Below are 27,811 nucleotides of genomic sequence, written 5' to 3'. Positions count from 1 at the left end.
TATAAAATAGACTACAGACTTTTTTTTAAAAAGTAACTCATCCACTGTCTAGAGCAAGGTTTCCCAATCCCTGGGCCACAGACCAGTACAGGTCTGGGGCCTATTAGGAACTGGGCTGCACAGCAGGAGGTGAGCTGCAGGGGAGAGAGCTTTGCCTCCTGTCAGATCAGCAGCAGCACTAGATTCTCATAGGAGTGCAAATGCTCTTGCGAACTGCTCATGTGAGAGATGTAGGTTGCATGCTCCTTAGGAGAATCTAATGCCTCATAATCTGAGGTGGAACAGTTTCATCCCCAAACCGTCTCCCCCCCAACCCCGCTACCTGGTCTATGGAAAATTTTTCTTCCATGAAACCAAAAGGGTTGGGGACCGCTGGTCTATAGTACTTAATTGCTGTTGGTAACAAATCATTTGCCATGCATATCATACATGATAATGCACCAGTGGGATCCAATATGATGCAAAATCACTAGCCTAGAGAGAGATGAGGATCAGCTAGAGAAAAAGCATGCATAGAGAGGAGAGGATTTGGGGAAGAAGAAAATTAGGTAGAGGAGACCTGGTCTCTAGGGCAGAGTTTTTGAAACTTGATGTGTACATATAAGAATCCCTAACACAAAAATGTAAATTCTCAGATCTCACCCCAGATCCACTAAATCAGAAGCTCTGCAATGGGACCTAGAAAGTGAACATATTCTCAGGTGCTACTGCTCATAGAAAGACTACCCTTTGACCAGCACTGGTCTAGGTGATATTATTCACAAGGGCCTCTCCCCAACCTAAACCATGCTGGGGCACCTTGCAGTTACTAGAACATTATCAAGCAAAATATACTGAACCTTTTAGGGAGCCTTCTTAGCTACCTCCTGCATTTCCAGATCTCCAGCCTAGGACTAACATTTGAGGCTAAACTTATCTTTGACTGATTACAAGTGTCTTTTTCAAACTTGAGCTGTGACAATCTAGATTACCTTTCTGCAAAGCACTTCCTAACTCCCTTTCTCCTAAAAAAAAAAAAAAAAAAGGAAAGAAAAAAAAAAAACAAATGAGAGTAATTCAGTTTGCAAAGATTTAAACCCTTGTCTCCCTAGCAAATTTTAAAGGATTCTATGTACAAACAAATTAGTATTTGTACTTATACCTTCCTCTACAAAGAAATAGTTTCTATGGAGTCTGTGCTGTGAGCATCCAAAAAACACTTCAGGAAAATACAACTTATTTCCACCCCATCTCTCAGGCCATGGCAGTGGAAATCTAGGAGGTATACAGGGCCTGGCTTTCCATAAGGACAAAAGATGGCAGTCTCGATAAAGATGCTTCATGCCATAGAGAAATGGGGTAGATAGAACCAGTGATGCTGGAATATCATTCTATTTTTTATTTTTCTTTTTTGAGATGGAGTCTCACTCTGTCACTCAGGTTGGAGTGCAATGGTGCAATCTCGGTTCACTGCAACCTCCACCTCCCAGGCTCAAGCAATCCTCTCACCTCAGCCTCCCGAATAACTGGGACCACAGCTGTATGCCACCACACCCAGCTATTTTTGGTAAAAGTTTTGGTAGAGACGGGGTTTCACCATGTTGCCCAGGCTGGTCTCAAACTCCTGAGCTCAGGAGATTCACCCCCCTCAGCCTCCCAAAGTGCTGGGATTACAGGCATGGGCCACCACACCTGGCCTGGAGTATCCTTCTATTTCCAAGTCTTCATCCTGCTACTGAGAAAGGCACTAGCCAGAGGCAAGTGAATGTGAAACGGATAAAGTGAAAGGAGAAATAAAAAAATAGAAAGCCTATGCCTTTTATATACACTGTGAGTTTTCACACCCTCAGAAAAGCTGGGCTTCAAACACAGACCAAATAGCAGCAAAAGGATATTTGGCCTCTAGTGTCACAACTCAGGAAGGAAAGAATTAGGGCAGCACCAACCACAGAACACAAAGAATCCTCCGTGGTAATGAGGGTACCTAAGGGCTGGAGGAGGAGGCTTATTCTGAACTACTTTCCCCACCTCCTCACTGTAAAGTAAGATAGGAAGGGAAGTAGAAAAAGAAGAGGAATGATTTTTTTTGTTTCTGGAGCAGCATACTTGGAGTTACAATTTTTATTCCCCAACCTCTGCTCCTCAGATGTCTGCAACTGACCCCAACTTCTGCTCTAGAACACTTGTTTCTACCACATCCAAAAGCAAATGGCAGAGAAACATTTCCTCAACCCATTGAAAACCAAACACATTTGGGGCTTGTAGGTTATCTAGATACCCTTCTTCCCTTCTGATTCAGGCTGCCATCTCTTTAGTCTTGAACTTCTAATGGGTGAAATCCCTTCCATTCAAGTTTGATGGCAAAAGCCTTTCAGGATTGGGAGCATTGCTTAAGGGACTATGGCTCACTATAATAAAATTTGCTTCTGGCCAGAGCTGACTCCCATTGCATGTCCTGAACAGACCAGCTTGCATTTGCATTGCTGGTTTTTACTTGCCTAATAGGAATGCTGCTTTTCTTTAGAACACAAGCCTCCTCAGCCAGAAGAAGAAACTGGAGGCTGATGTTGCCCGGATGCAGAAAGAAGCTGAAGAGGTGGTGCAGGAGTGTCAAAATGCAGAAGAGAAGGCCAAGAAGGCAACCATTGAGGTGGGTCCCTTGACCACGTACTCAATCCTGTCTCGTTGAGTTCACTGGCGCAGTGGCCAAGGGGCAGGGGCACATCTGCAGCCAAAAAGTATTCCATTGATTTCCCATACAGCCAAGAGGAGGTTAGTCTGACCTCTCTGCCTCCCTGTTCTCATCTTGAAAAATTAGGCCAATTAGCTCCTCCCACCAACATACCCTGGTGATGAAAAGGAACAGTTGAATTGCTATAAGCAAAACCTTATAAAAGCAGGAGTCTTCTTTTGTTTTGGTTAAGCCACTTTTCATTTGTGAATCAATACATCTAGTGTCTAGAAACAATTCTTTCTGTGTTTCCTTACAAAAAGCTATTTTTCCAAGGGTCTATAACAGTTTTATGATGATGATTTGGAAAGAATGTTTAATTCACTTATTGTTTTTACAACCTGTACTACTGCTTGAAGAGCAAAATCAGGTTGGTAAAAAAGGGTTTCAGGGCTGCTGTACTTTCTTTATTTTCCAGTTGATGATGGCAGTGATTTTCCTAAATGATGTTGAGCTCAGAGTTGGCTGCCAGCTTTGGCGCACCTTCATAGGGACTGAAAAAAGGCCACCCTCTGGGCACCCCCTGTGGGCAGATGCAGCACTTCTCTCAGAGGGCATGGTTAGCGGAAGGTACCACTGGGAAAAATATGTTAGTGGAGGGGGAGGTTTGTGTGTGGCAGATTCAGCTTTGAAGGTCCCAGAGCTTGCAGAGTGGGGCTTGGGGTTGGTTTCTGTCTCTGCTCACCCCTTCTCCATCAAGAGCTTTTGTGCAGCCCATCAAATGCACAACCACATGCAACAGCCCTGATCCTCCCACATGAAGGGAAGCAGATTCCCCCGCTAAACTAGGAGACAGGACATTTGATTATATTTTACATTAGTCACTTTAAAATTCAAAGGAGGTGAAGAGCTTGTATCTATATTTGCTCAAGTTATTTAATACTTGGGGAACTAAACAAAACCATTGCACCAAATCCCAACCACCTAATCATTGTAGAATCCAGCCCCCTCTAAGAATGGGCAACCATGCCTATCACTCATCCCTTTTGTATCAAGGCAGGTATTCTGATCTCTGAGGAAAACGAGGTGTGTGAAATCTTGAAGATGTTTGATGGCCAAGGGAACAGATATGTGTAACATTTATGAAAATCCACACAGGTAGAAAGGAATAAAAATAGCTGCTCCTGTTTGATAAACATATGCAATCATATATTATGAAGATGCTCTCTGCTTAATCTTGCCTTGATAAGATTTTCTTGACAGTGTTGAAAAGTGAACTCATCTCTGACCCCAGCCTCCAAGCCTCCCACAGTTTAGCTCTGAGTCCCAACCCCACATCACAGAATGTAATTCATTCTTTGCCCTCACCATCTGCATAGAAGTCTCACACTTAAATTCTGCAGATGGTTGGTAACCTGATAGACAGAAAAGCTTGGGCTGTGAGGGCCATGTTCTTACATTAAATGTACCTAGAGATTCTCAAAACAGTTCTTAATGATTGCATTGAGACACCAAGCCCTTGTACACATAGCCAAAGCCAAGAGCAGGCTTCACAATTAACCTTTTTCATGCCAGATTATTGGCAGTGAGAGCATCTGTTACTGCCAAATTCCTGGAGCCAAACTTGTTTGTGTAGTGAATCACAGAATTATAGAAGTGAGATGTGAAAAGATTTTTGTAGGCACTTCTCCATATCTTTCCTGGTGCATTAATGTGACACCGGTTACTTTATTCAATAATCAATCATCCCAGTGCTTTATTCAATTAAAAGCCATTGCTTCAGTTGGTCATCTTTCTTTTAATACAGGTGTTGCATAATAATGTTCATATGGTTCTTCATCTTTAGTCTGTTTCCACCACTCCTTACTCTGTTCTCTCCTGTAGCTACTGCTGTCTCTATTGCCTTACTGTTAACAAACTCGAGGGTGGTAGTGGTTAGGGAGATTATAATGGGAAGAGATCACATACATAGAGGCAAGGCATGGCAGCCAGTCAGACCAGGAACTAAAGATCATGGGTAAAAATGTTAAGATCGATTGACTGCTGAACTAGCTCAGTCCCTTTTTTTAACCCCCTAGGCAGCAAACTTGTCAGAAGAACTGAAGAAGAAGCAAGATACCATTGCCCACTTGGAAAGGACAAGAGAAAATATGGAGCAGACAATTACAGACTTACAGAAAAGGCTGGCTGAAGCTGAACAGATGGCCCTGATGGGGAGTAGAAAGCAAATCCAGAAACTAGAATCCAGGGTAGGAGTCTGGGTAATCATGAGGGCTTGACAGTCCCCAATTCAAGACCTCTTTGTCCTGGAATGTGACACTAGATCTGCCCCCCAACACACATACCCTTTATCACTTTTGCTTTTAGCACTTTCAGATATTTAAGAGTGTCAGATCTCAATATATGCATTCATTCTTTGCTTGACTTTGGGTGAGCACATAGGACTTTCCTTGGACTGGATGAAATCTGCTTCCCTCTTGCTAACTAACATTGCAGCCCTTCTTGCTCACCTCACCAGCTCCAGGCTCTCACTCCAAGGCTACCTGGTGTTTCCAAACACACCCCTGGCAGTCTTGTTTCTGTGCCTTTTCTCCCATTAATTCCTCTGCAGAGAATGCCCATTTTCTGACAGCCAGAGAAAGGAGAGAGAAAACAACTAAATCAATGATCAAGAAAGACTTAGAGAAGATACAGTAGGGACTGACAGAAATGATGTGGTATCTGCCTTCAGGGAGCTTAAAAATGAGTAATAGCATCTTGAAAATAAGATTTGTAAAATTATTGAATCAATTTTAATGACTACAGACAAGGCATATGATAAATGCTACAAGAATGGAAAGAATATTCAACTAGGATTCAATTGTTCAAAAGGGCCTCTAAAAAATAAGGTATCACCTTTGCATGTTTATGGTATATCCATACAATGGAATACCCGTGTCCATTTCGGGTACCTCCATACAGTCATACAGTGAGGGCAATGTGGAAAGCGTATATACCCTTTTGTTCAAGAAAGTGGGAGAATATGAAGGTGTACACATTTGCTTATATTTTCAAAATGAAATGGTAACAGGATAAATCAGAAAAATAAAAATGGCTATCTATGAGAGAATAACACAGAGATGACAGTTGGACCCTCCTCATGTACCTTGTTTAGTTGTTTTGATTGGAAAATCATATAAATCATTTGCATACTTTATAATTTAAAAAATAAGTTTAAGTCAAAGAAAAAAACTCAGCAGTCTCTAAAATTTTAACACCAATGGAAGCAAATGAAGTTAATGATATATTAAATTGGGGGCATTAAACATACACAAGTAAGAATTATTCTCAGTGACTTTTAAACATAATGTTTTGTCCATACATCCCTCAATATAAGGACAAAATAACAAAAGAATGGCAAAAACCATGCATTTATAACTTCAAAATACCAACATTTAATTGCTATTAGCAGTAAGTTTATCCAATGACATATATAAGAACCAAGATTTTTGGTATAAGAGAAACGGCATATAGGTATAAAATTTAAAAGTATGCATTTTTCCCCTAAAAAATACATGAAACTGGTTTTTCCAATTCAGTTTTAAGATTGCCAGGTTTTATTTTCAATTGCTGTTTGTTCACTATTATGGCCTAGAACCAGTGATAACTCAGTAGCAACGACCAGCAATGAACTCCTTAATATCAGATAATACTAAGGAATTAAGGTTAATATTCTTAAAGACACAACCATGATACCATCATTACCTATTAGAATGATATCCAATAGTATTTACAGGTGGAATTACATAATGTCTAGGATTTGCTTTAGTAGAGCAGTTTTTCCCCAAGGTGTTTTAATCACTTTAATCCCCCCCCAAAATTCTTAAGGAGTGCTTAAAAAAAAGTAGAGGAGCCTGTAAGAGCTCACATCCCGACAGACAGAACTGTGTGTCAGGTTCCTATATGGCAGGTGTCAGAAGATTGCTTTAAATGGGCTTCATCCACAAGGAAGTCTCACACTTGCTCCCCTCCCTTCACGTTGCACCTCTCTGAGGAGGTACAGGAGGGAAGAATGGCTCCAGTGGGGAGTAAGAGGTGGGGTCAGATGTGCTAGGCACATTCTTGCCTCAGGGCACTGGCCTTCCCGTCCTCAAGAAGGCCCCTTGGAGAAGGTGGCATTGGCATCAAGGAGAAGGCAGGAAAAGAGGATATCTGGGTAAGAGCCCCCTAGGCAGGGGGAGCAGCCAACATCAACTCCCTACTCCCTCTCCTGCCTTATTTCTCTCTATGGCACTTATCTCCATCAACATAGCCTACATTTTACTTTGTTTTGTCTGTCTGCTTCCCCTCATTAGAACGTATGCTAATTCAGGGAAGAGATTTTTGTTTGTTTTGTTCACTGCTGTATTCCTAGCACTGGGGTGTGGTATGTAGCAGGCACCTGCGTTGAATGAATGTTAAGCTCATTTGTGTAACTCTATAAGGCTGCAGGCAGTTCAAGCAGGACTGGAGGGTTGTGGGTGACATACATGTGACATAAACTCAGCATCTGATTTCTTTAGAGAGTCAGAGCTGAACATAGGGAAAGCAGCTTAAGATTAGGTAGTATGTTGACCAAATCCTCAAATGGGCTACACATTGCTTACTCTCTATACTTACATATACATTCATACATACACTTTGGGTGTGGTTTTGTAATTCAAGAAAAAAGCTTCTCATATCTGTGTGAATTAGCCTTTCACATATTTCAGTCTAAACAGTTCTTTTATGAATCCATAAAAGATCTTACTTTTGGCGAGAGAGTTTTCCCAGAGACACTGTCCTGTTTAAGCACCAAAAACAGTGTGTGCATGTTCCCTTGACACTTTGCTGTCTTTCAAATGATTGTGCCAATCAGCAAATAGAATGCCAGCCTTGCTGGCAGCGTCTGGTCTGAGGTCACGTTTTGGTTGCAGGTTCGTGAACTGGAAGGTGAACTGGAGGGTGAAATCCGTCGCAGTGCAGAGGCCCAGAGGGGAGCCCGCAGACTTGAGCGATGCATCAAAGAGCTGACCTATCAGGTACTCCAGGAAACCATTCCCTGTTTGTCTGGCTGGGCGCTACCCTGCAGAAAAGTACTCCTTCAAGCCTGAAATGGCCTTCTGGGACTCCTGCCGTTCTCCCTTCATCTTTGTTCTCCTTCAGCAGTAGACACTGACTCACCCTCCCAGAACTCCTGTGCTATTAGTGGTTTGGATCCGTCTCTTTTCAGAGCTCTCAGGAAACAAAATGTGAGCGGCAAGTTGCAATTAGAAGTGAAAAGCTATTTATACCATCTGGATTTTTTCACACATAGTGTTTGCAGTGCTTTCATAAAGATGCCTTCCTGTGAGTGGCTGAGTGAGAACAATGTGTAAATGAAGTTAATGGCAGAGGCTCGGGGTGGCTACCCAGCTGGCAGGTTACATGGGATGCTGACTCAATTGCAGCGGGGGGCATTTCCACTCCTATTTTCTGGTTGCACAAACCCTCAAGGCCACTGAGGACACTGTTGCTGGTGCCAGGTGGAAACAAAATACTAAAGAGAGACCTCTGAAGCTTTCTGAATCTAACCTGTTGACTAACATTGGTCTCAAGCAATAATTGAAAAGAGGTGGGCAGACTTCTTACAAGTGACTAATGCATTTCTAAAGTAAAAATATCATCATCTACATTTTCACTTTCAACCATTGCTTCCCTTTTCTTTCTAATGCAGTCAACATAGATTCTCTGATGGCAGAGGCACTGTATTTTTCTCCCCTCTAGGGTCTGGCATCCTCCTATCACACAGTAGATGTGTGATTTCCACTGTTGAACACAGATGCTAAAAGTCACTTTCCAGCCCTCTCACACTGCACATGATAGCTTGTTCCAGCTATCTCACACTGGACAGTAAGCTATCTCACACTGCACATGATAGCTTATCCCAGCCCTCTCACATTGCACATGATAGCTTATTCCAATACAAAGGCAAATTCATTTTAGGCACCCATTTTTACAGCTTCTTTGACAATGCCAATGCAAGATCTGCTAGTCCTGATTCTGGTTCCTGAGGCTGAGTTGTTAAAGATGTCAAAGTCTTCTTCCCTTGCAGCAGGAAGGATACATAAGAAAGCACAGCACTTCAGAAGCATCATCTTGGGCTAATTAAGATGAAACAAGCTACTTGCACAGCTCTTTTATTATTAAGCGGTTCCTTTTGTAAGATGAGTTAGTCTGACACTTCTTTAGACCATGCTAGGTATATCAAAGCCACTGAGAAGTGGGCCCATGGTATGTGTGGCTAAGTAGGTAAACACCTTGGGAACTTAAAAGTTTGCTATTCTGCTTTGAGGAAGGTGGAGAAGCCACCCATGTTGATGGCATGAAATGCTGCTTTAATGTCTGGATTTTCCTTTTTATTTTCCCATTGATTCTTCTTATTGTTTTATTCTGTAAACAACTTCATTATAGAACAAAAAACCAAAGTTATATATTTTTTTGGTTTTCATTGTCCCAAGGAATGCATTCTTGTTCTATTGTGTCTTACCTTTGTTTCTTCATTGTAATAATCCTAGTGTTTCTCATGTACTAGAATGAGGTACATTTATTAATTTCTTCCAAGTGTCTGCAGAATGCTTAGATAGGCCTATTTTCTGCCATCAAATCAGCTAATATCATTAGGCTAGACCCTGTAAGTTTAAAAAGACATTAGAGGACACTCCACATTTCCTGGTACTTGGTTTTGAAATGTTCAAGGTTAACGCTGAGTCATCTCAATCATCAAAATAACCACCAGGACAAGGAGGCAGGGTGTTTGTTGATAGCCCATTCCTAGGTGCAATTAAAAATGTCATTTTGAAAGGGACACAAATATCATTTTCTTAGGAAAAGTCCTCTGGGAAGATTCTGCTACTGGAAAGGAGTCAAGTGTTGTCCCACTCCATGACAGTTCTATGGCTGGTCCCCATGCTGCATTTATCCTCTCCTTTATATCCCCTTAGCATTTGGAAACTTGTCCTATTTTCTCTCTCCAGCACCTAGAAAAATGTGCTATAAAGCAGAACATAAGATTAGGTACTTGTAACTGCTATAGAAGGTCAAGATAGTTCCTCTGCCCCTCACTCTCCACCCATCTACTCGGTTCTACCATCAACTGCCTCCTACATCCAGGAATCTGTATAGATATTATTTAATCTTTACACATCTAGTCAAGAATGTAGTATCATTTTTAGGGATAAGGAAATACAATTTGGTTAAGTTGCTGTGTTGAGAGGGTTCTCTAGGAACCAAATGCCAGGATAGAGTTAGATGTACAAGAGATCTATTAGAAGTAACATCTATGAAGGATGAAGATGCAAGCAAGCAGGATGGGGCAGAGACGTGAAGGGAGAGGCTGAGGGAGGAAGAGGAGAAGGGAAGAGCGTCAGACTGTAGTGCAGCTCTGGGCAAGTCTCCAGCACAAAGATTGCCCAGAAAGGACTCCCATGTTGGGCAGAAATGGCCAGACACTAGTGACTTCACTATGCCCAGCTATTGCCGGGGGGCTGCCTGGGAAGTGTGTGGCCTCAATGCTAATGCTGTGGCAGGTCCCAAAGGCACTGCAGTTGGAGGTTATCAGGTAACTGCACTTCTCACCGCTGAATGTCAAGTTCTTTTCTGGATAGGAAATCTAGGACGTGCATAGTCATGGTCACCAGTTACTCAATGCCCTAGAGCTGAGATGGGAACCTAGGCCTAACATCAATGGCTTTGCCTTCCCATGTGGGAGGGACATCAGTAACATCAGCAACCACTTCTAGCTTTTTTCAGTTTTCTTCTGTGTGGCCTCCTTTATGACCAATTTACTCTCTTCTCAGTAAACTGATTATTAGCAATTAAACCTGTGTTGATTTTATAATTTACTATAAGCACATAATGCTATGAGTCTTTTGAATTTTATAAACCTGACAAGTTGAGGGATAGGCAGATAAAAACAAAGAAGGGATTTTATTTGAACCAGACTTGTCTCAGTTCCCCAACTAGGTTCTTTCATATATATTCATCCCTGCCTCCTGATGGTTAAAATTAGTAATTATTAATATCTACTTTTACATGGTACTTTAAGGTGGTGGTGTATGTGGCGGGGGAGCATTCCAGATGATGAGAATAGCTTGGCTAAACCTAAGGAGGACAGAGTAAGCAGGGGAGCTCTGGGGAAACAGGAGAATGTGACCTGGTTGGAGTGGGTTCGTGGTGGTGGGGGGAATGGAAGGTAAGTAGGGGGAACATTAAAGCTGCCAAAAAAGTTCATACTTGATGGAATAGGTCAAATGGAGCCAGAAAGCAATTTTAAGCAGTAGTAGATCTTTCTTGATTAAATCAGCTTCTCAACCCTGAGCAAATTGAGATATTTTCTTCCTTTGAAAAGTACAATAGCTCCAATGTGGAAATATTCCAGTTAAAGGGGCATGAGGAAAGAGGGGGCAGGCAGACCCCTATCTACCTGCCTGCCTCTAGCCTCCTCTCTCTCTGGAATACCAAAGGCTCTGCAGAGCACAGTTGAGAAACATTATCCCACCAGATTTCCTTTCTTCAGCCCGAGGCTGGATTGTAATTGAGGCAATGAGAATGGGCACACCATGGTCCCCACAGCTTGTAGAATCTTCCCTGCTATCTCCGCATCAGAATTCCAGAAAATTTATCTTTTCTATAGTTCTATTACTCAAAACCAAGAGTCAATTAGAAAGTTCAAAGGAATAGTTGTTTTGATTGGGGAGCAATTGGTTTTCAGTTTTGCATATGTGGCTTTTATAATAATGCACTTCATTCCTGCTAAATAAAGATACAGCTTTTTATTTAGCTATAGCTAAAGCTATTGCTGTTTTCGTCATCTGAATGCACCCCCACTACCACCACCTTAAAGTAAAATATAACAGTAGATAATTCACTACTAATTTTAAGTATACAGATATAGCTTCAGGCAGATATAGCTTGGTTGAGCTGGAAAGACTGAAGACCCAAACTGAACCTAATGGGTTTAACTCCCATTTCAGCAAAGGTTGGTGGATCAGGACAAATGACTGTTAGTACTGACAGTTCTATTTATCAATTTCTTGGAACTTGGGTGAGTTAAACCCATTGTTAAAATCACAACTCTGAGATGATGTTTAATAAAGTTCCCTAATCCTTATTTCCCCACATGAGACTACCCCAACATAGACTGCTGGATCCTCTGAATCACCTTCCCATACATGCCTATGTATTGCAGGCAGAGGAAGACAAGAAGAATCTGAGCAGGATGCAAACTCAGATGGATAAACTTCAGCTAAAAGTGCAAAATTACAAGCAGCAAGTCGAGGTGGCGGTGAGTGCCTGGGGAAGTTTCAGCCTCATGGATTTCCCAGTGTTGTTTTGATTAAGGGAGATCTGTGACCCTGAGCTCAGCAAGCAGCTTGTCAGAGAGGGCCTGCTCAGCTTAGAGTCTGCTCATTCTCAGTTTTTTTTCTCAAGTTAGAATTCTCACCCATGGCAAAAATGTGTGTGGCTTTTCCCTCCAGGAAGCCAGAGCTCTCTCCTTTACCTTTGTGGTTGCACCCAAACAGGTACACAACAAGAAATGAGATAGGTAAAAGCAGAGTGTCACGTAGGGAAGGCCAGTCTTGGGCAAGGTAGTCACCCTGGGGCCTCCCTCATCCCAAAACCTTGGGTAAACATAAACATGGTTCACAGTATTTGTTCTTGATGATCCTGGATATGGTTGTGGACAAAACCACCATAAATTGAAATGTACTTGCCATCCCTGGGTCAGTATCTATAACTACAGGGAATGTAATTGGTAAGTGTCATATATATTGATTTATCCGTAATATTAACTCTTGAGGGGTTTTGATTATTTCAATGATTTGGCCTAAAACACTACCTGTTCTAGCCCAAGGTCTAATAATTACCTGTTGACCCATATAATTTTAAAGACAAGCCCCCTCTACCCAGGGGTAGAATAGGATGTTAAACTCATGACAAAATAGACAACTGTGGTTATTCTAGCACATTTTCAGTCTGTGAGAGCTTTACTGCATCCAGTTGATGAAAAGTGCCAACTAGGTTCTGAATTTCCAGGGAACAAAAGTTTTTAAAAAATGGATCTTATACCTGCTAGAAAGTCTGAATCCTAATATATCATACCAAAATATGATATCCCATTCAATACTCAGAAGTTTAGATTCTTTTCACATTATTCAACTTTCTCATGTCAGAGCAGAAAAAAAAAAAAACACCTGACTATATAGGCATGGAGATTTCTTTTTTTTTTTTTATTTTTATAGGAAACACAAGCCAATCAATACCTTTCCAAGTATAAGAAACAGCAACATGAGTTGAATGAAGTGAAGGAAAGGGCAGAGGTGGCAGAATCTCAAGTCAATAAACTCAAAATTAAAGCAAGAGAGTTTGGGAAAAAGGTATGGCAGATATTCAACTCTGTTCTAACTCTTCAATCATGTTTGTTTAGGGCTGATGTCATTGCATGGACCAGTATAACAAGAAATTTGTTTTTCTCCTTAAAAGCTTTTAAAAGATAAGAACAAAGGGTTCCAATAAAATCTTCCCATGTTTGCTAAATTATACTTGTCCTGGTAGATGAAATGCTAAGCATTTGAGTGACATGCACATTGTATTTATACTTTTCAAATGCTTACTTCCATGTTAACTTGCAGGATCTAAGAATTAGGGCCTGGATTCATTTGTGTAAAGTAGTCAGGAGTCCATGGAACAAAGTTGATTTTAAAAAGCACAGATGGATCGGCTCAAAATTCGGAGTGAACTCTTTCCACAGTAGACACATACGTGACTTTGTACCATATCAATTTGTAGTCCAAGAGGGAAGATGTTTAAAATTGAGGCAGTGAAGGAAAACAAATACAAGAGTCTTGCTTTGTAGTTCTCTGCTTTATATTCCTGATTCTGCCCAAAAACACAGAGAAAGGATCTTTCTATATCTCTTTGGTCCACGAAATGGCTCTTCTAATCTAATGGTAGAGGCCATTGCCCTGATTTTACTGGTAGAGTGACAAAGAACAATGTACTAAATGTTTGGTAGGGTCAGGTAGTCTTGGCTTCCTTGTTGAAATTTTCCCAGGAACACACAGTTTTTAAACGAGGTCTGGCTTTAGGCGAAAGGAATCAAAGGAGATTGGATAATGTGGTATTAGCTAATAGATTGCCTGAAATCACTGAGCATAGCTTCTGGCATAGATAGGCACCATCATTTCATTATTATTATTATTTTTTTAAACGTGGTGCATCACTAGCCCTCTTTCTCTGTGTTTTCGGGCAGAATCAGGAATATAAAGCAGAGAACTACAAAGCAAGACTCTTGCATTTGTTTTCCTTCACTGCCTCAATCTCAAACATCTTCCCTCTTGGACTCCATATTGACATGGTACAAAGTCACACATGTGTCTACTATGGAAAGAGTTCACTCCAAATTTTGAGCCGATCCATCTGTGCTTTTTAAAATCATCTTTGTTCCATAGACTCCTGATTATTTTATACAAATGAATCCAGGCCCTAACTGAATTACTAGTAACCCTGCAAGGTAAGTTGATAGGGTTGCCAATAATATGCATAAATACTACCTTAAGGGAGGTCAAAAGCATCTCTTTTGAAGGAGAGCCTAAGAGTTGGTTATAGTGAATATACTTAGATCTAAATATAAGAAATATGAATCATTGAGAGACCCCAGAAATTTTTTACTGATGCCTGAATAGCTGCCTCAAGGATAAGTCCTATGCGAGAGGGGCAATTAAATGGTTTGAACTTTGGCCTCAATTTGAGAAGTGTTGTGGCACTGGATTTAGGGTCTTCTCTGCAGAGCCCACCAGCAACCCCATGTAATGACTTGTTTAGGGAGGTGCTTCCCATGTGCTGCAATTGCATTCAGCTGCAGGAGGTTGAAGGGCCTTCAAAACAGATGCCATGCATTCGACTTTGTCACAGTTATTTTCAACAAAGAACAGAGTGAGTGAAGTAGAAATTGCTTTTGAGAGGCCAGAGAGGAATAGGAAAACCTTCCTTGGCAGTGCAATGACTAATTGTTTCCCCTTCACAGAAGAAAAGCCAAAAAATCCTCAACTGTCATATGCACAAGGAAGAGGTTTGCTGATAGAATTCTGTGTCAGGGCTGGGGAGCAAACTGGTGATGTGGCTGCAGAATCTTTCTCCTTATGGGGTTGGCAAAGGGGGGTGCTGCCTTCATTGGCAAGACAAGGCAGGCAGAAAATTGAGAGTGACCGAGCATGCCCTTGGGGTGAATTACCGGGGTCTGCTTTCTATAATGCAGATAATTGCCTCAATTCCCTGCCTCCCTTTGAAGTTAATGAAGAGTTGGCTAAGGCCTGCTTACCTCTGGAAAGTACTCAGCTTGGTTCTGGGCATGTGTTCCACTGGTGAAAATCACAGGAAATTCACAGAACACACTGACATTCTGTTTTTCAGGTTCAAGAAGAATAGCATCCCCTGCTTTGAAAGGACAACAGCTGGAGAAGTACAAGGAAGGTGCTGTTTCATGGCCAAAACTTAGGTTGCATGGAAACATTTTTTAAAACATGTTTAAATTGCTTTTCACACCATATAAACAAGGCAATTAGAAAAATAATTAAAGGGAATATCATTGCTTCCACAGTTAATGGGGATTTTTTGATCCTCAAATGCAAGTAAACTACCTTCTAATGCTTCACATGACAGATTAAATAAATGGAAGAACCTTTTCAATTCTGATGTTTAAAAAATGAATAAATACTTGATCCTTTGTCCATATTTCCTCTTAATGGGTAGGACTCATAGAAGATGTCCTTAGACCAATCACGCTTCATGGGGACTAGGGCATGTTGGTGAATGGTTTTTACTAAAGTTAGGCAACTTTGGCTTGATTCACCCCTAAATCTATGAATGTATATTGTGAGCCAGCAGTGGTAGAATGGAAGTCATAAGATCTCCTCAGCATTGTGATATAAATATAGCCATAGTTAGGCAATTTGAACATGTAGGCAAAACTCTCCTAATCAACACACATGTAGGCTATATGCTGGTACATGCTTTAAACATGGAGGTAACCCCACACAAGACATTCAGTGACAGGTGATATGCTGGATTTGTGCAGTACCGATTTGGCTCAGCTGGAGGAACATGTCCCGGAATTCCTCTCTCTCATGGTTCTGGATTGGAGTAGGTCATAAAGAAATTTGCATTAATTTGATCAGCAGCTATTTTATGCTCATAAGGTCAGTGTACAGACCCAAGCATGGTGACAGCTTGAAAATATGACTCCAGGCCAAAAAGGGGAGCTAGAAGAGACCAGAGACAGCTCCCTGGACCCAGAGCTCTTCCAGCTCCTGCCAGCCTCCTCCTTCAGCTTTGCAAAGTACTGACCAGGTGTGTGTGCAGCTCCATGGCAACCAGCATCAGCTTTTCCTGAGATCACACACAGCATTGCAGTGGAGGCCGTGAGACAGACATGGGTTCTGTTTGTTCTTATGGACTTCCCTTCATCCTTGCTGCATTCACAGTCGACCTACAGTGACTTCAGGCCCAGAACCAGATGCAGAGGGAACAGCCTGGCCTAGACTTCTCCACCAGCACCCACAATTGTGTAAGGCTGAAGCTCTATAATAAATCTTTATTCTGTCATTCTCTGATTCTGCCTCCCTGATGCAACCCTGACTCATATGGGTAGCTTGAAGATTAATTCAGGGACTCAGTGGTATCAGAGGACCCAGGTTCATTCTTGTCAGAATCTCTTGTCGCCGTAAGAGGACTTCAGCAGTCCTGAGCATTTTCTCCCCATACGATAACCTGTCTCTTCTTAAAATGGAGAAACACTTTCCCAGAAACAGACCTCTGGAATAATTTGCCTCATACTCTAGTGAGCAGATTTCTTTACCTGCTTATGCTGAACCAGTCTAGTGGCAAGAGGACTGCAATTGTCAGGGTTGGCTCAGACAGATCAAAGTGGATGCTGTTGAAAAATCAGGGTACCATTTTGAGCAAGGTGAACCAAATTTGAGTTTTGTGGTTGGCGGAGAGGGATGCACAGCCACAGAGTGAACTAGCAGGTATGTGTGTCGGGCTGTATTCAAAGCAGTCGCTCCTTCTTACCATCGGTCTCAACGCAATGAGAAAACAACGTGAAACATTTAACATGGAACTTTTCTAGGGTTTTTTTTTTCCTGGAATAGTAATTTTTTTAAAACTTACTTCAGTAAAAAATAAGTTTGGAATTATCCTTTAATAAGCCAATGTTTATATTCAGGAAACATCTCTATATCCCAAACCTTTTCTTAGAAATTTGCTGTTGTTGTCATATTACCAATCCTGAAGTCAGGATGCTATTGTTTCTCCACACCCCAGGCACATACTCAGTAAAGTCAAACTTCTTCAGCTTGGGGATGCATCCAGTTTTGTTATTAAGTATCATATTCTCTCACTAGGACACAATTTTTAAAAAGGAACCAAGGCTAGGGGGAAGCAGAGATGGTAGACAAATATTATCTCAATGGAGTTTTTCTTCACAATGGAATTTTTTAAAAAGATATCTAAAAGTTAGTTATATTTATTTTTTTTAAAAAAGTTTACTTTAAGTAAGTTCTGGGATACACGTGCAGAACATGCAGGTTTGTTACATAGCTATGTGTGTGCCATGGTGGTTTGCTGTACCTATTGAACCGTCCTCTAGGTTCCCTCCCCCGCTCCCCATCTTGCAACAGGCCCTGGTGTGTGTTGTTCCCCTCCCTGTGTCCATGTGTTCTCATTGTTCAGCTCCCACTTATGAGTGAGAACATGTGGTTTGGTTTTCTGTTCCTGTGTTAGTTTGCTGATAATGATGGCTTCCAGCTTCATCCATGTCCATGCAAAGGACATGATCTCATTCCTTTTAATGGCTGCATAGTATTCCATGGTGTTTGTATCACATTTTCTTTATCCAGTCTACCATTGATGGGTATTCGGGTTGGTTCCATGTCTTTACTATTGTAAATAGTGCAATAAACATACGTGTGCATGTGTCTTTATAGTAGACTGATTTATAATCCTTTGGGTATATACCCAGTAATGGGATTGCTGGTTCAAATGGTATTTCTGTTTCTAGATCCTTGAGGAATCGCCACACAGTCTTCCACAATGGTTGAACTAATTTACATTCCCACCAAGAGTGTAAAGGCATTCCCGTTTCTCCACAGCCTTGCCAGCATCTATTGTTTGTTTGACTTTTTAATAATTATCATTCTGACTGGAATTCTTAATACTTTGCTATTTGTGATAACCCATCACAACATTGTAGCAAAAACAGAGTTAACTACATACAAGGATAGGATTGTGAAACTGAGGTCAGATGATAAAATTGGACTAGGTGGCAGTTACACCACAATTCAGAATTTGCTTTCTCTTATAGTTGAAACCTTGATCGACTAAGTCACACAAAAGCCTGGTTATAGTGACAAGTTCACAAGTATTAACATTAGACTGTTTCTTTTATGTAAATTGATGACTAAAATTAAGGGAAACAGATTAGGTTAGCTGAGTTCTCCCTTGCTTAAAAATTTATATGAAAATCTAAATTTATTAGAAGATTGATTAGCAATATGCCAATTGAGCCAGAAGAGTTGTTCAAATTATCTTCATGGCTAGTCACTCAACTATGCAAGCCTTGTGTGGTCAAGTGTAACCTAACTTCAGAGATTCTTATGTTCATAGTTTCATGTGCATCCATGTGAAGAGACCACCAAACAGGCTTTGTGTGAGCAATAAAGCTGTTTATTTCACCTGGGTGCAGGTGGGCTGAGTCCAAAAAGAGAGTCAGCGAAGGGTGATGGATTATCATTAGTTCTTATAGGTTTTGGGTTAGGCGGTGAAGTTAAGAGCAATGTTTTGCGGGCAGGGTGGATCTCACAAAGTACATTCTCAAGGGTGGGGAGAATTACAAAGAACCTTCTTAAGGGTGGGGAAGATTACAAAGTACCTTCTTAAGGGTGGGGGAGATTACAAAGTACATTGATCAGTTAGGGTGGGGCAGGAACAAATCACAATGGTGGAATGTCATCAGTTAAGGCTATTTTTACTTCTTTTGTGGATCTTCAGTTACTTTAGGCCATCTGGATGTATACGTGCAAATCACAGGGGATGCGATGCTTGGCTTGGGCTCAGAGGCCTGACACATAGGGCCCTTTTCCCTAGCAATCTTAAAGATACTGTCTTAGTCTTTGGTGCCCTAAGATTCATCCCAAATCGAGTTGGTTACCCTGATACAACCGTTCATATAAAACTAGACTAAAATACCTTGTCAAATCAATCATCTTGGTTTCCAGGCTCTGGTTTTTAACCTTTCCACTAAGGTGACTTTGGCTCTTACCTGCTCTCTCACCCATTATCAGTTGATCAGATTGGGAATCAACCCCTAGTGATGCATTTCTTCCAGATTCTTAGTGGAGAGCTCACTGTAACCTCCTGGGCTGACTGTAACAGAAATGTAAATGAATGAGACAGTTCTTTTCAAAGTTAAATTGGAATCCTTAACATCCAGGCATTTATACTCAATGCAGGTAGTGGGTCAGTGAATGATGTCTTGAAAAATATGTCTTGAAAAATAAATGTGATACCAGAAAATGGTTACAACTCTTTGCAGTGGTAGAATTGTCTGGTCCGACAGGCCATTGCCTGGAATTGTGGTGAAGAAAGGGGAGATGAAGTCACTGGATATTAAGGATGCAGGTCATGAGTTGTCACAGTCTTCTCTCATTTCCTATACTTTTCCTGAAAGAGGCTAGAAGCAAGAAAAATAGACTCTAAATGTCTGTTGTTCAAGTCAGAATAACCATTTATATCTTAAATATTTAATGATAGTAGTGTTTTGGGGTGGGCGGCAAAAAGCTTTAGTCTATTGCTTGCATCTGAAATTAAAGATCCATGAGACCATTATAAAATAAGTCTGAGTCTTATCAGTTAATTTTAATCTCCCTACTAGCTGTTTCATGGTTTTTAACAGTGGAAAAAACAAGTTTACCACACTCCTGGCCCTTATTTATACTCTGATTAATGGAACACATAAATACTAAAAGGAATGCAGTAAAAAGGAACTATACAATCAAACTATAATTTGCAAGTGAATTATAGTTGTGTTTCTTTCCACTTGTATACAGTCCCATGTTTCATGCTTGTATCATAAGAATAAGTACATTGGCTCACCCTCATATGCACAATGCCATTGGAGATCTTCTCTACAAATAACAATAGGAGACAAGAAGAACAACCATGTATTTAAGCAAGTAGAGCCTGTTTAATTATACACATTGGGAAAAGCCTAATTATATTTTTCGTGCTATATTATCCTGCAACCCCTGCTGCTGTTTTTTCCTGTATAAAAGTCTTGCTTGATGATATGTGAATCAGTCAGAACTTCAATTACCCTTTTAAAGAAGCATTTTTATACTGTATATGGTTTGATAAAGGAAATAATGCCTTACCACATTTTCTTCGCCATTATCGGGTGCACTGGGACAGTGCTCACCAGGAGGGACACAATATCTTTCTACAGGAAAAAAAAAAGAGAAAATAATTTCTTTGCAAACACCAAAATTCTCCCTTAGTCCTATCTCAATATAATCATGTTATTAGAAACATCTGAGTTACTCTCCCTTCATATCTTTAACAAACAACATGAAAAATGCATTCAGTGTAAAAACACATCATCAGAAGCAGCAGTAAATGTGTATGGTTGATCCAGGTGCTCCAAAGCGGGGGAATAAAGGCAGTTCAGTCAGCTCAGCAATTCCTGGCTCCTTGTGATCCTTGGCCTGGTTCCTACCAACTGCTAACAATGGAAATGTCATAGCCAAAGAGGGGATGAGAGTGATGGTTAAAGAAAAAGGGATATGTCATTTCTCAAAGAAGGCCTCCTTATGGACTTTCCTAAAATATGGCCCTTTAATACATATCTTAGACAAAGTACATTTTAAAACAGTAATAGAAAAGGGAATTTAAAAATAAAACATATGAACCACAGTCATGAAACTACAACCAGGGAGCTGGAGCAAGGAAAGGTTTTGTGGCTTTTCATATAACAGTTTCAAATATATTTTCAGCCCATCTCACTGCAGAAGTATGGAATATATCTATTTTTTAAAGTGGCCAATACTGTGACAGAGTTTTTGCCGATATCTTTTCACTGCTCCTCCAGAACCAGAATCCATTCTTCTCTCAGACATGGGAGGCTGACCTTGTTGGGCTCCATCAGCAGGGTGTCTGCTCCTCCTGGCTTCTGGCTGGGCTGTAGATCAGAGACAGGGAAGAGTGAAATTAGGTATTTACTCTCCCAGCTGTTTCCCTGTAAGGTCACCTTGGTATGGCTCTGTCCTTCAATTGAAAGTCACTCTCTGATTCTTTGAAGGGTTTTTCGTGTCTCTATCTCCTTCATTTCTGCTCTGATCTTAGTTATTTTTTGTCTTCTGCTAGCTTTTGAATTTGTTCGCTCTTGCTTCTCTAGCTTTTTAATTTTTTTTACTTGATGTACAATTTATTTTTATTTATTTTGTATTATTATTATTCTTTAAGTTTTAGGGTACATGTGCACAACATGCAGGTTTGTTACATATGTATACATGTGCCATGTTGGTGTGCTGCACCCATTAAATCATCATTTAGCATTAGGTATATCTCCTAATGCTATCCCTCCCCCCTCCCCTACCCCACAAGAGTCCCTGGTGTGTGATGTTCCCCTTCCTGTGTCCATGTGTTCTCATTGTTCAATTCCCACCTATGAGTGAGAATATGCGGTGTTTGTTTTTTTGTCTTTGTGATAGTTTGCTGAGAATGATGGTTTCCAGCTTCATCCATGTCCCTACAAAGGACATGAACTTATCATTTTTTATGGCTGCATAGTATTCCATGGTGTATATGTGTCACATTTTCTTAATCCAGTCTATCATTGTTGGACATTTGGGTTAGTTCCAAGTCTTTGCTATTGTGAATAGTGCCACAATAAACATACATATGCATGTGTTTTTATAGCAGCATGATTTATAATCCTTTGGGTATATACCCAGTAATGAGATGGCTGGGTCAAATGGTATTTCTAGTTCTAGATCCCTGAGGAATCGCCACACTGACTTCCACAATGGTTGAACTAGTTTACAGTCCCACCAACAGTGTAAAAGTGTTCCTATTTCTCCACGTCCTCTCCAGCACCTGTTGTTTCCTGGCTTTTTACGGATCGCCATTCTAACTGGTGTGAGATGGTATCTCATTGTGGTTTTGATTTGCATTTCTCTGATGGCCAGTGATGGTGAGCATTTTTTCATGTGTTTTTTGGCTGCATAAATGTCTTCTTTTGAGAAGTGTCTGTTCATATCCTTTGCCCACTTTTTGATGGGGTTGTTTGTTTTTTTCTTGTAAATTTGTTGGAGTTCATTGTAGATTCTGGATATTAGCCCTTTGTCAGATGAGTAGGTTGTGAAAATTTTCTCCCATTCTGTAGGTTGCCTGTTCACTCTGATGGTAGTTTCTTTTGCTGGGCAGAAGCTCTTTAGTTTAATTAGATCCCATTTGTCAATTTTGGCTTTTGTTGACATTGCTTTTGGTGTTTTAGACATGAAGTCCTTGCCCATGCCTATGTCCTGAATGGTATTGCCTAGGTTTTCTTCTAGGGTTTTTATGGTTTTAGGTCTAACATGTAAGTCTTTAATCCATCTTGAATTAATTTTTGTATAAGGTGTAAGGAAGGGATCCAGTTTCAGCTTTCTACATATGGCTAGCCAGTTTACCCAGCACCATTTATTAAATAGGGAATCCTTTCCCCATTGCTTGTTTTTGTCAGGTTTGTCAAAGATCAGATGGTTGTAGATATGCGGCATTATTTCTGAGGGCTCTGTTCTGTTCCATTGGTCTATATCTCTGTTTCGGTACCAGTACCATGCTGTGTTGGTTACTGTAGCCTTGTAGTATGGTTTGAAGTCAGGTAGCATGATGCCTCCAGCTTTGTTCTTTTGGCTTAGGATTGACTTGGCAATGCGGGCTCTTTTTTGGTTCCATATGAACTTTAAAGTAGTTTTTTCCAATTCTGTGAAGAAAGTCATTGGTAGCTTGATGGGGATGGCATTGAATCTGTAAATTACCTTGGGCAGTATGGCCATTTTCACGATATTGATTCTTCCTACCCATGAGCATGGAATGTTCTTCCATTTGTTTGTATCCTCTTTTATTTCATTGAACAGTGGTTTGTAGTTCTCCTTGAAGAGGTCCTTCACATCCCTTGTAAGTTGGATTCCTAGGTATTTTATTCTCTTTGAAGCAATTGTGAATGGGAGTTCACTCATGATTTGGCTCTCTGTTTGTCTGTCTGTTATTGGTGTATAAGAATGCCTGTGATTTCTGCACATTGATTTTGTATCCTGAGACTTTGCTGAAGTTGCCTATCAGCTTAAGGAGATTTTGGGCTGAGACGATGAGGTTTTCTAGATATACAATCATGTCATCTGCAAACAGGGACAATTTGACTTCCTGTTTTCCTAACTGAATACCCTTTATTTCCTTCTCCTGCCTGATTGCCCTGGCCAGAACTTCCAACACTTGTTGAATAGGAGTGGTGAGAGAGGGCATCCCTGTCTTGTGCTAGTTTTCAAAGGGAATGCTTCCAGTTTTTGTCCATTCAGTATGATATTGGCTGTGGGTTTGTCATAGATAGCTCTTATTATTCTGAGATACGTCCCCTCAATACCTAATTTATTGAGAGTTTTTAGCATGAAGGGTTGTTGAATTGCGTCAATGGCCTTTTCTGCATCTATTGAGATAATCATGTCGTTTTTGTCTTTGGTTCTGTTTATATGCTGGATTACGTTTATTGATTTTCATATGTTGAACCAGCCTTGCATCCCAGGATGAAGCCCACTTGATCATAGTGGATAAGCTTTTTGATGTGCTGCTGGATTCGGTTTGCCAATATTTTATTGAGGATTTTTGCATCAATGTTCATCAAGGATATTGGTCTAAAATTCTCTTTTTTTGTTGTGTCTTTCCCAGGCTTTGCTATCAGGATGATGCTGGCCTCATAAAATGAGTTAGGGAGGATTCCCTCTTTTTGTGTTGATTGGAATAGTTTCAGAAGGAATGGTACCAGCTCCTCCTTTCTACCTCTGGTAGAATTCGGCTGTGAATCCATCTGGTCCTGGACTCTTTTTGGTTGGTAAGCTATTGATTATTGCCACAATTTCAGAGCCTGTTATTCGTCTATTCAGAGATTCAATTTCTTCCTGGTTTAGTCTTGGGAGGGTGTACGTGTCGAGGAATTTATCCATTTCTTCTAGATTTTCTAGTTTATTCGTGTAGAGGTGTTTATATTATTCTCTGATGGTAGTTTGTATTTCTGTGGGATCAGTGGTGATATCCCCTTTATCATTTTTTATTGCGTCTATTTGATTCTTCTCTCTTTTCTTCTTTATTAGTCTTGCTAGCGGTCTATCAATTTTGTTGATCTCTTCAAAAAACCAGCTCCTGGATTCATTGATTTTTTGAAGGGTTTTTTGTGTCTCTATTTCCTTCAGTTCTGCTCTGATTTTAGTTATTTCTTGCCTTCTGCTAGCTTTTGAATGTGTTTGCTCTTGCTTCTCTAGTTCTTTTAATTGTGATGTTAGGTGTCAATTTTGGATCTTTCCTGCTTTCTCTTGTGGGCATTTAGTGCTATAAATTTCCCTCTACACACTGCTTTGAATGTGTCCCAGAGATTCTGGTATGTTGTGTCTTTGTTCTCACTGGTTTCAAAGAACATCTTTATTTCTGCCTTCATTTCATTATGTACCCAGTAGTCATTCAGGAGCAGGTTGTTCAGTTTCCATGTAGTTGAGCGGTTTTGAGTGAATTTCTTAATCCTGAGTTTTAGTTTGATTGTACTGTGGTCTGAGAGACAGTTTGTTATAATTTCTGTTCTTTTACATTTGCTGAGGAGAGCTTTACTTCCAACTATGTGGTCAGTTTTGGAATAGGTGTGGTGTGGTGCTGAAAAGAATGTATATTCTGTTGATTTGGGGTGGAGAGTTCTGTAGATGTCTGTTAGGTCCACTTGGTGCAGAGCTGAGTTCAATTCCTGGATATCCTTGTTAACTTTCTGTCTCATTGATCTGTCTAATGTTGACAGTGGGGTGTTAAAGTCTCCCATTATTATTGTGTGGGAGTCTAAGTCTCTTTGTAGGTCACTAAGGACTTGCTTTATGAATCTGGGTGCTCCTGTATTGGGTGCATATATGTTTAGGATAGTTAGCTCTTCTTGTTGAATTGATCCCTTTACCATTATGTAATGGCTTTCTTTGTCTCTTTTGATCTTTGTTGGTTTAAAGTCTGTTTTATCAGAGACTAGGATTGCAACTCCTGCGTTTTTTTGTTTGTCATTTGCTTGGTAGATCTTCCTCCATCCCTTAATTTTGAGGCTATGTGTGTCTCTGCACGTGAGATAGGTTTCCTGAATACAGCACACTGATGGGTCTTGACTTTTTATCCAATTTGCCAGTCTGTGTCTTTTAATTGGAGCATTTAGCCCATTTACATTTAAGGTTAATATTGTTATATGTGAATTTGATCCTGTCATTATGATGTTAGCTGGTTATTTTGCTCGTTAGTTGATGCAGTTTCTTCCTAGTCTCAATGGTCTTTACATTTTGGCCTGTTTTTGCAGTGGCTGGTACCGGTTGTTTTTTCCATGTTTAGTGCTTTCTTCAGGAGCTCTTTTAGGGCAGGCCTGGTGGTGACAAAATCTCTCAGCATTTGCTTGTCTGTAAAGGATTTTGTTTCTCCTTCACTTATGAAGCTTAGTTTGGCTGGATATGAAATTCTGGTTGAAAATTCTTTTCTTTGAGAATGTTGAATATCGGCCCCCACTCTCTTCTGGCTTGTAGAGTTTCTGCCGAGAGATCAGCTGTTAGTCTGATGGGCTTCCCTTGGTGGGTAACCCGACTTTTCTCTCTGGCTGCCCTTAACATTTTTTCCTTCATTTCAACTTTGGTGAATCTGACAATTATGTGTCTTGGAGTTGCTCTTCTCGAGGAGTATCTTTGTGGCGTTCTCTGTATTTCCTGAATTTGAATGTTGGCCTGCCTTGCTAGATTGCAGGATATTATCCAGGAGAACTTCCCCAGAGTGTTTTCCAACTTGGTTCCATTCTCCCCATCACTTTCAGGTACACCAATCAGACGTAGATTTAGTCTTTTCACATAGTCCCATATTTCTTGGAGGCTTTGTTCATTTCCTTTAATTCTTTTTTCTGTAAACTTCTCTTCTCGCTTCATTTCATTCATGTCATCTTCCATCACTGATACCCTTTCTTCCAGTTGATCGAATCAGCTACTGAGGCTTGTGAATTCGTCACGTAGTTCTCATGCCTTGGTTTTCAGCTCCATCCGGTCCTTTGAGGACTTCTCTGCATTGGTTATTCTAGTTAGCCATTCATCTAATTTTTTTTAAGGTTTTTAATTTCTTTGCCATGGGTTCAAACTTCCTCCTTTAGCTCAGAGTAGTTTGATCGTCTGAAGCCTTCTTCTCTCAACTCGTCAAAGTCATTCTCTGTCCAGCTTTGTTCCGTTGCTGGTGAGGAGCTGCCTTCCTTTGGAGGAGGAGAGGCGCTCTGATTTTTAGAGTTTCCAGTTTTTCTGCTCTGTTTTTTCCCCATCTTTGTGGTTTTATCTACCTTTGGTCTTTGATGATGGTGACGTACAGATGGGTTTTTGGTGTGGATGCCCTTTCTGTTTGTTAGTTTTCCTTCTAAAAGACCCTCAGCTGCAGGTCTTTTGGAGTTTGCTGGAGGTCCACTAAACAGGTCCACCCAGACCCTGTTTGCCTGGGTATCAGCAGTGGTGGCTGCAGAACAGTGGATACTTGTGAACCACAGATACTGCTGCCTGATCGTTTCTCTGGAAGTTTTGTCTCAGAGGAGTACCCGGCCATGTGAGGTGTGAGTCCGCCCCTACTGGGGGGTGCCCCCCAGTTAGGCTACTCAGGGGTCAGGGACCCACTTGAGGAGGCAGTCTGCCCGTTCTCAGATCTCAAGCTGCGTGCTGGGAGAACTACTACTCTCTTCAAAGCTGTCAGACAGGGACATTTAAGTCTGCAGAGGTTACTGCTGCCTTTTGTTTGTCTGTGCCCTGCCCCCAGAGGTGGAGTCTACAGAGGCAGGCAGGCCTCCTTGAGCTGTAATGGGCTCCACCCAGTTCGAGCTTCCTGGCCGCTTTGTTTACCTACTCAAGCCTCGGCAATGGTGGGTGCCCCTCCCCCAGGCTCGCTGCTGCCTTGCAGTTTGATCTCAGACTGCTGTGCTAGCAATGAGCGAGACTCCGTGGGCACAGGACCCTCCGAGTCATGCACAGGATATAATCTCCTGGTGTGCCATTTGTTAAGCCCATTGGAAAAGCGCAGTATTAGGGTGGGAGTGACCCGATTTTCCAGGTGCCGTCTGTCACCCCTTTCTTTGACTAGGAAAGGGAATTCCCTGACCCCTTGTGCTTCCTGGGTGAGGTGATGCCTCACCCTGCTTTGGCTCACAGACAGTGCACTGCACCCACTGTCCTGCACCCACTGTCAGGCACTCCCCAGTGAGATGAACCTGGTACCTCAGTTGGAAATGCAGAAATCACCCGTCTTCTGCGTCACTCACGCTGGGAGCTGTAGACTGGAGCTGTTCCTATTCGGCCATCTTGGCTCCTCCCCCCGTGAATCTCTAGTTTTTTTCATTGTGATGTTAGGGTGTTGATTTTAGGTCTTTCCTGCTTTCTGATGTGGGCATTTGGTGCTACAAATTTCCCTCTCAACACTGCTTTAGCTGCGTCCCAGAGATTCTGGTACGTTGTGTCTTCATTCTCATTGGTTTCAAAGAACTTATTTATTTCTGCCTTAATTTAATTATTTACCCAGTAGTCATTCAGGAGCAGGTTGTTCAGTGTCCTTGTAGTTGTGTGGTTATGAGTGAGTTTCTTAATCCTGAGTTCTAATTTGATTGCACTGTAGCCTGAGAGACTGTTATGATTTCCATTCTTTTCATTTGCTAAGGAGTGCCTTACTTCCAATTATGTGGTCGATTTTAGAATAAGTGCTATATGGTGCTGAGAAGAATGTATATTCTGTTGATTTGGGGTGGAGAGTTCTGTAGATGTCCATTAGGTCTGCTTAGTCCAGAGCTGAGTT

The 27,811-nt window shown here is 41.1% G+C and overlaps 2 protein-coding genes across 37 annotated transcripts in view; one reads left to right on the top strand and one right to left on the bottom strand.

Annotated features, from left to right (window-relative positions):
- MYH15 (myosin heavy chain 15) overlaps window positions 1-17,999 on the top strand; it is a 138,154-nt gene extending 120,155 nt beyond the window's left edge. The window contains exons 36-41 of the mRNA XM_034957056.3: window positions 2,504-2,629; window positions 4,729-4,899; window positions 7,585-7,689; window positions 11,877-11,972; window positions 12,931-13,065; window positions 15,101-17,999. Coding sequence (XP_034812947.2) covers window positions 2,504-2,629; window positions 4,729-4,899; window positions 7,585-7,689; window positions 11,877-11,972; window positions 12,931-13,065; window positions 15,101-15,115 — 648 coding nt within the window. The 3' untranslated portion in view covers window positions 15,116-17,999. The remainder of the gene's footprint in view (window positions 1-2,503; window positions 2,630-4,728; window positions 4,900-7,584; window positions 7,690-11,876; window positions 11,973-12,930; window positions 13,066-15,100) is intronic.
- The window catches only part of HHLA2 (HHLA2 member of B7 family), a 160,680-nt gene continuing 138,932 nt past the window's right edge, over window positions 6,064-27,811 (bottom strand). For 11 of the 36 annotated variants that reach the window (XR_008624805.1, XR_008624803.1, XR_008624802.1 and 8 more), the window contains 6 exons: window positions 20,871-20,921; window positions 20,119-20,183; window positions 19,255-19,418; window positions 19,008-19,111; window positions 15,009-15,141; window positions 6,064-9,679 (listed from right to left, as the gene is read on the bottom strand). Coding sequence is in view for 16 of the 36 variants with exons in the window: in XM_055110248.1 (XP_054966223.1) it covers window positions 20,065-20,183; window positions 20,871-20,921 (170 nt within the window). In the remaining 20 variants the exon portion in view is untranslated. Of the gene's footprint in view, window positions 9,680-15,008; window positions 15,142-18,279; window positions 19,419-19,914; window positions 20,184-20,870; window positions 20,922-27,811 lie in introns of those variants that run through there. The other 25 variants (XM_055110250.2, XM_055110252.2, XM_055110253.2 and 22 more) reach the window with 7 other exon arrangements.

The sequence above is a fragment of the Pan paniscus genome, chromosome 2 (assembly GCF_029289425.2).
Source record: "Pan paniscus chromosome 2, NHGRI_mPanPan1-v2.0_pri, whole genome shotgun sequence".
In the NCBI taxonomy this organism is placed as follows: Eukaryota; Metazoa; Chordata; class Mammalia; order Primates; family Hominidae; genus Pan; species Pan paniscus.
Note: the sequence above shows the minus strand (reverse complement) of the source record. Positions and strands in the feature narration are given on the sequence as shown.